Genomic DNA, 8,344 nt, shown 5'->3' with positions numbered 1-8,344 from the left:
TGTGCCACTCATGGCGCATGACTGAGGAGGACGTTGACCTCTGCAAGTCAGGAAAGTCTGCTGCTCATTGTATAAATATGAGATGTTTTTCAAAAACCAGCCATCATCTCGGAGGCTGACTCCAAAGTACCATCTCACTTCAAACTTGCAAAACAAGTCGAGTCGAGCGCACTGCTGGTTTCTAGTTAGTCTTTAAGGATGACAGCATGAGTCTGCTCCTTTGTATGAAATAAAGTGAGTCGAGTCCATGTGGTCTGGCACCCACCCACATTTCTCTGCTAGTGATCCATGAGGACTCCACCTTGTTGCCAGTTCTCTTGTGTGGAAGCTTCAGGAAATGACAGCTTCACTCTGACGTGTGTGAGCTGTGTGAGGTCTGTGGTTAGAAGTTTACAGTGTTTGCTCTTTGTGTCGTCTGTAATATGCTCTATGGCTTTAAAAAAATGGCCACATGTTTCTGTAGCTGAATCTGTCCATCTCTGACCTTCTGAGACTGTATTTTCAAACAGGGACGTTCTGACTTTTCTTCACCTTGTACTTCATTCTGCAAATGTTTTATACTCTATTAGAGTTATTACATTATTCTGTTATGCTATAAAATCAACCCCCATATAAGATCGTACTTAAGAAATACATTTAAAAAACCTTCCTGTGCAAATAACCCAGGTTATCTAGAAGAAATAAAAACTGCACCGCAAACCAAACTCAGGTGTTCGACCTGTTGAGCTCGGGAAACTAACTGGTGTTTCATTTTAGTGAGTGCTTTGTTAGATTCCTTCATTTGAACCAAATGAAGTTGATTAAAGTTGATGCATTGATGTGTTTGAAGTGTTTTGTTAGTTGCGATGGATCTCCTGCTGTCTTTTTTCCTCATTATTAAAAGAGGATTTCTTTGAATTTCAAACATCCATTTCCTGTTTATCTGGTCCCGGGTCACAGGTGCAGCAGTCTAAGCAGAGAATCCCAGACCTCCCTAAACAACCACTTCCTCCAGCATATCCAGGACAATACTGAGGCATTCCCAGGCCTGCTGAGAGATATAACCTCTCTAGTGTGTCCTGGGTCTGCCCTGGAGACTCCTCCTCATGGGACATGCCCCAAACACCTCACCCAGGATATTTTTAATGAAAACATCACAAATAAGTCGTCAGGTCTGATGGTCACATTTGTGAGATTCAACCACCATAAACCAGAGATCACACAGGACACACTGTGTAACCCTCAGCTCAGGTGTGTTCAGGACATTTGCTTGGAAGAAGCCGTCTGTGGATAAATCCTGCTCTCCACCTCAGCTGTCAGGTTTATCCAGAGAACGGCCGTCCTGACTTCCAGCAGCCCCACAGTCCTCGTTTCTAATAAACTGGCATCACTGAAATGAACTGTCTGCCTCGCTGTTCAATAATCTGCTCTTTGCCAATTTCCCAGCAGAACCTTCCACTCATATCAGCATTTTTCTGTGATTCTCACATGAACTAAACATAAAAAGCTGAAGCCAACCTCAGAGTTCCCCGTAGTGAGGAAGAGTTTCCTCTGAGCCACAGCTGAGTTTGATGCATCCACAAAGGAAGACTGACGGGAGGACAGACTCTGGGAGAAAGGCAGATATTAAAAGATATGAATACAAAGTACGCTGCAACAAACAGGACAGCAGATTATGAAGAGCGGTTAGACCTTCATGTGTCAGTCATTGAAATGTGATCAAAGTTACCTGTTTGACATCCTGATAGAAGAAAATCAGCTTCTTGGATCCGTTTGCAGCAAAGAATTCATGGATCAGACTGAACTGGAAGAATCAGACATTAATGACTCAAAGGTTCAACTCTGAGGAAGGATCACGTCTCTGAACTTACTCTGTCATCAGAGACGATGGCGTCTTCCACCGCCGCCTCCTCCAGGCTGCCGGCGTCTGCCAGCCTGCTCATCAGGTATTTATGTCGGGCATCCAGAGCTGCCCGCCGTTCCTCCTTCACGGCTCTCGCCTGTTGGCTACTTCTCTCCTCGCCTCATTGGACAGCAGCATCGTCCTTTTACCAGACACCTGGAGAAACATCAGCTCAGTCTACAGAACGCAGAGACCAGTGAGAGCTTGGCCCAAACATCTGCAGGTTTCTGAGGACCACGTTTGACCCTGACTGGAGGCATCGATTCTGAGTGTGACTGCCTAAACTGAGCTACTGTCCCCCCTCCACTGAGACGTTCTCCTGTGATGTGTCATGGGGGGAAGTGTTCCTCACGGTTGGACTCGTGACAAGTTCAGTCAGTTTATTCAAACTTTAAAAAGACGCATTTTCAGTCTCTGGATTTCAGCAGAAACAAATGTGAACACAGCACTTTTTGATTGAGTATAAAAGGATGAAAGAGTCAGTGATTAGTAACATTGTTGCTGACTGATGCTGTTGTAGAGCTGTCTTTGGATCCTCACCTTCCTGGAAGCCTTCCCTGGATCGCTCATATATCATTAACTTGTTTGTGTTCAGTAGAATCAGGTGTTGTGGATGCAGGTCGTAGCTGTGTGAGGCCTGTACAGTCAGCGCTGTGTGAGCGCTGTGTAACGTTAGCTTAGACTTCTTTCTGTTGTTATCATCCTTCAGGTTAATGTTGTTGTCATTATGCAGAGTTTGTTTCAGTTTCTATATTTGTCATCTGTTTTGGGTTCAGCTATTCATTTTCACAATTAAAGAGTTTTGTTCATTTGAATAAAATATATTTATTTTTTGATTTTGAGAACCTGTTTATATATATGGCCTACATTCTTCCCTGCAGCTTCCTGAGCAGCGGCGACCTCTGCAGCTTGTAAAGAGAAGTGAAAAAACAGGCCTAGCACAATTTCACTTGTGTAGGCAGGCGTATTCAGGGTGGGACATATACCATAGTTTACCTTAACAAATGTAACTTTTAGATGATGCAGACCCCTGTCACTGTAACACTGATGCACATCTCTGTAAAAGAATTCACCTCTGAATATTGAAGTTGCAGTTAATAACTTTACTAGTTTGCTGTATCATATCACAATAGAAAGAATCTCAAGAACTGTAATGTTTGTCATCTATAATGACTGTCAAATAAAGTCTATCAGAATCAAGGTGACAGTTTCTTTTCCATTTGTTGTGACTGTGTGTCAGTCATACTGACCTAAAAATAGATCAGCAACAAAACATTTCTAAACCACTGACACTGGATTGACTGGAAGACACAGCAGGTGCTCTGATTTGACCTTTTTGTAGTCAAGTAACACAAATCATGTAGGAATCTGACTTTGATTTTCACCTTTTGGCCGTAATAAACTGTAGAAAAATAAACATTAGATTATCATAGTTTTGTAAATTTAGGGTCTGTGTGATATTACATTGACCAACAGAGGGAGACAGATCACAGTCTGAGCTCATCCAAACACCACAAGGCAGGAAAGATTTTGTTGGCGTCATACATCTGTTTGGAATATCAGCAGCATACCATGTAAGTAAATAATGAAAGGTAAATGCAAAAGTAAAAAAAAATAGATTTAGATTTTAATGGTGTTTGGCTGTACCAACATGCCTTTTCCTTTTAAAGGGAGTCCAGTCATCCTTTCATTACTATATATAAAGTAATGGAAAGAAAACCCCAGACCCTGCTCTCCTGTACAGGCTGGAAGGACATCCCATGGTGCTGCCAGGGGAATCACTCAAGGTCAGAGCAAATGTTATTTATTTTTTCAAGGATCGTGCACACAGTAAGTTAACCTCACAGTAGTAAAAGATGGCTTGTCCCAGATTTAAAGATTAGTTAATTTCCGCCTGCAAGTCCTTGGCAGAGAAAAATGCTAATACAGTTGAAATCTGTGACAGACACCCTCTTTTTCCTTGATATATTAGGGAGTTGAGTTGCAGGTTTGAAAGTGGGTTTTTTTGTAATTTAGTTAGTTTAATGGGATTTTGTTTAGACTGGGGCCATTTTGTTTATGTTAGTTTTGGCTCTCCTTGAAGTTAATGTATGCTTTCAGTAAAACAGCCTTTCATTTAACCAGTTTAAACTAACTAAACTGTCTGTCACAGTTTACTAACCTGGTTAGTAATGGTGAAAAGCTGCCTGGAAAAGTCAGCTAGCAGGTTGTTAATGCATCAAGTCTAAAAACAGCACATTAATACATGTAGATCCCGAAGGCTGCTCCAAAAACGATCAGATTGTATTTTACATTTTTGTTCAGTTCAAATGATCTTGGTTTTTCTCAAAGAAATCTACTACATCATGTATATTGTTTTTATGTCATGTGTAATTTCCATTGCAGGAAATTAATTTCCTTAATTAATTAATTTTAATCAGAGTTAAACTAAGAAGGGACAGCAGTAAAAACTCCAAAGCAGCAATGTCATCAATACACTGCACTTCCAATTGTAGAACGATTGCACTGTGTTCTTGGGAAGTCTGGACTGCTGTGTGAACTTATGAAGTCTGGACTAGCGAGAACTTGTGTACATGAGTATTTAGAAACGGCCTAACAGTCTGCAGTCTATGCACTCACCTCGTGTAATGCCAGCTAACAATGTAAGCTCCTTAATTAACAGTAACAAAAATCACACAGCATAGTACATTGAAGGTACTGACTTTTCATCCCATCCCATTTTTCTTATGAAGTGGTGTTGTAAATGCATTCCTGCCCGTGCACTGCTGGCTCTGGGTCCATTGTGTAACTGACCCCACCCCCATTAACAGGACGCTTACATTACAGCCTCTTTTTGCGTGTTTTGTTTGGGTTTCCAGAAATCAGAATCAGAGAAACTCTATTCATCCCAGATGGGAATTGAGTAAATAAAAAACTATAATTAAAAAAAGGGCTCCGGGTTGTACTCAAACCCGGGCTGGCAGCGAAACCTGCACCCAACGGTGCCAAATCATCAAAATTGGATAAAGATAGAGAGGGGATAGCATAATATTTGAAACTGGAAATGACTGCCATGAAATCTATTTATTTCAACAGAGTAACTGTATTGTGATTACCACTTTTTTTTTTTTTTTTTTTTTTGTCCCGTTTGGATCTTTAGCCATCAGAATTGTTGTCTTAAGGCCAAGAAAGATGCCAAGCGGATTTATTTTACCAAGTGGATCATCATGGCCTTGCCATATTGGTCCATTTGATTGACCTTTATTATAATTATGAATTTATTTTATTTTCAGTTGCTACAAACGGGACAGACATGACTGGAGGATAGGACAGGGAGAGAGAATGAAAGAAAGAGAGGGAGAGAAAGAAAACCAAAGGGGAGAAGAGACGGTGAGAAGGGGGGGGGGGGGAGAAAGAACAAAAAAAAAAACAAACAAACAAACAACAAACACCTGGGTCACCTGTATGGAGAAAAAAACAGAAGAGAAAGCAAACAACAAAGAGCAACATAATAAAAAACGGCACCATCACAATAAACTAGCTAGCAGTAGATATCAGTAGATACTAAATAATAAACGATATTGTGCAGCACGCAAGATAGACAGCGCACAATGTGCTTTGAGGCAGCAGCCAAGAAAGCTGTAGTCCACGTCTGTGAATACCTGTGTGTACACCTGTGTGCATACCTGTGTGGATCAGCATGCTTGCATTCCAAAGGTTTCTCCATGTAACGATCTGCTAGGGAGTGTGGGGGGGCCACAGCCCCGTCCTCCAGGGTATGAAGCAGGTATGGAGGAGATCAAAACTCCAGACATCCAGAGGCCCCCAGAACACAAGAGACCAAGGAAGACCAACAGAGGGGCAGCCGCGCCACTGTCCCAGAAAGAGCTGAGGAGAGTCCCAGATGAGGGCTCACTCAGCAGCCGCGGAGCAGAAGCCAGGGGGAGTTGCAGTGACGCGCCCGTGAGCTCTGCCGGCAGCCAGCCGTGCCTGAGTGACCGAGCCCCAGGCCGAGAGGCCGGGGGCACCCCACCTCCGAAGTGGCCCGAGCGAGCCCCAGGCTCCAGGCCCCGATAAGCGGCCGCCAAGGAGTGAGCCGGTGTGTACCCGGACGCCCATCCCCAGACACAAAGAACCACCAACGCACCGACACCTGAGGGAGTCCGCCACTGGCAGGGGAAGTGGTGGTGGGTGGAGATGGGCCTCCAAACCTTGGAGGGCCTGAGATGTCCCCAGAGAGGTGGCGTCTGATACCCAACCTGACATATAGACACAGACATACAGGCACACACAGACACAAACATCCATTCCCACCCTCATGCTCTCATATGCACTTACTCCACACTCAACCAACGTGGAGACAGACATGAAGAGACGCTGTACACACGATCACACTCCCCAAGCGTACTCTACGAACCGGGTCTAGGTACCCTTGCCCCTGGAGGGGGGAACTGCACCCAGACCCAGGTGGTGTTACCCTTTTCCCTGCGGTGGGGAGAGGCAGACCGCCCCGACTCCGCAGCAGCAGGGAGGCCCCACACTCCAGACCGCAGTCGGACGGCCAACTCTATAATCTATGATCTATGATCTAATAATCTAGATCAGGATAGCATGGGACTAAGTCCATATCTGGACAGTGGAAGTCAGTTATATTCACAGACAGCTCTGCATTTAATGTACGAAGCTAATTTATTTGATACAAAAGGCAACTGAGCTATAACATTATGAATTACTCTTGTGATCCCAGTAATTGTAATTGTAATTTGTAATTTAAGTATTTATTGTCATTGTCAGAGAACAATGAAATTGCGTTTGGGGCTTCCGTACAACCCTTAAATAAAATAATGAAGAAAATAATAAATACCCCTTAAAACCCAAGTGTAAATATTTAACCCAGTGTGACTCCAGTGCAATAAGACAATCCTTAGCAACAACATGAGAACATGACAAGTAATGTTCATAAGAAATTCAGACAAAGACCTGAGAAACATGACAAAGTACAACAATGCAACCCGTTCAATATTATTGTACTGTGAGATATGATGTCAGATATGATAGTTATCTATTTAAGAAAGAGGGGGGGGGGGGGGGGGGCAGGAGGGGGAAAGAGAATAAAGGTATGATGCACCAATGCAGACCAGTTCAGTGCTATTAAGAAGTTGGATATGGTTATTGTCCGTGAGAGGGGGGCAGAGAGTTCAGGAGCCTCACAGCCTGTGGATACAGGCTGTTGGCCAGTCTGGATGTTCTGGCCTGTATAGACCTGTACCTTCTCCCTGAGGGCAGCAGATGGAAAAGGTGGCGCGCAGGGTGATGTTGGTCCCGCAGGATACTGTGCACCCTCCTCAGACAGCGAGTGGGGAAGATATTACTAATCTCTGGCAGACTTGTTCCAATAATTCTGCCAGCTTCTTTCACCACCCGCTGGAGTGCTTGCTGATCGGCCTTGGTCTGTATTGTCCTGTCATTGTTTTAAACCTTTAAGCATTTGGGGGATATTATTTAATCATTATGTACATTTTGGTGCTTGAATTTAATACAGTAACACAAAACTGAATCCTATATTGGCCATGTGATCTGATATTCATTTGACAAAAATGTCAAAACATATAATTTGCTAAAGCAAACTAACTCATAAATGTCAAGTGATCCAGGAATTTAAAGCATTTTTCTTTTATAGTCAGATCACATGGAGGTACAGTACAAAAGTTATGCTGTTCCTTACTCAGTGAACTGTTATGTAAATTAGACCTCACAAAACGAGCTAACTGCAACATCTTTGTTCATACACAAATTTCTCCACAGTACTTTTCTTTATTCAAATCAGAAGCAGACATCCGTATTATTAGCATATTCTGAGAACCATTTCCCTGTTGTAATGTCATATTAAACTTTAGCTCTATGTTGTAGTGGGATCTCTGTGTCTTTTGCTGAAGTGTTTAGCAAGAATACAGCTCAACCATATCCAGGTGAGATTTAAAAAAGTTTCTTTCAACAGAAATTATTATTGTGATTACCACTTATTTAAACAGTAACTGTAACAGAATACAGTCATATTTTGTATTTTAAATACAAACGCCGGTACATGTATTCCGTTACTCCCCAGTGAAGGTCAAAATTTGACAGCTTTCATGCTTTGTGCAAAACGAACATTGCTGCGATTTCTTTTTTCAGTGGAAATTTAGTGAGGTTTATTTTTTTGTGTTTCATGAGGAGAATATGCACTCCAGAACTGTTTGTAGGTGTGCCTGCAATAAGAATAGTCATGCATGCTGTTTTGCTATTGAAATTCTGTTGTCACTCCCTTTTAATACAGATAGAGTTGTGGTCAGAAGTTTACATACACTTACTATAGGCATTTACCAAATATTGGTGGAGGTGCATGTATATATTTGAGGCTGTATGTAGACTTTTGAACCTGTGTGGATGAGTCCAAAATAAATTCCAACTTGTCCCCCCAAGTCTTGCTTTCTTAAAGTCATT

The 8,344-nt window shown here is 42.5% G+C and overlaps 1 protein-coding gene across 1 annotated transcript; it reads right to left on the bottom strand.

The window, feature by feature from the left end:
- Nucleotides 1-1,211: 1,211 nt before the first annotated feature.
- LOC120720720 (dynein heavy chain 5, axonemal-like) lies at nt 1,212-1,974 on the bottom strand. Its single transcript, XM_040010494.1, has 3 exons — nt 1,851-1,974; nt 1,709-1,783; nt 1,212-1,587 (listed from the first exon to the last, which is right to left on the bottom strand). Exons 1-3 carry the CDS (start codon nt 1,920-1,922, stop codon nt 1,444-1,446), a joined length of 291 nt encoding a protein of 96 aa, XP_039866428.1. The 5' UTR covers nt 1,923-1,974; the 3' UTR covers nt 1,212-1,443.
- Between the last annotated feature and the right edge of the window lie 6,370 nt (nt 1,975-8,344).

This window comes from Simochromis diagramma, unplaced genomic scaffold (genome assembly GCF_900408965.1).
Source record: "Simochromis diagramma unplaced genomic scaffold, fSimDia1.1 OVJJ01000667.1, whole genome shotgun sequence".
Taxonomy (NCBI): Eukaryota; Metazoa; Chordata; class Actinopteri; order Cichliformes; family Cichlidae; genus Simochromis; species Simochromis diagramma.
Note: the sequence above shows the minus strand (reverse complement) of the source record. Positions and strands in the feature narration are given on the sequence as shown.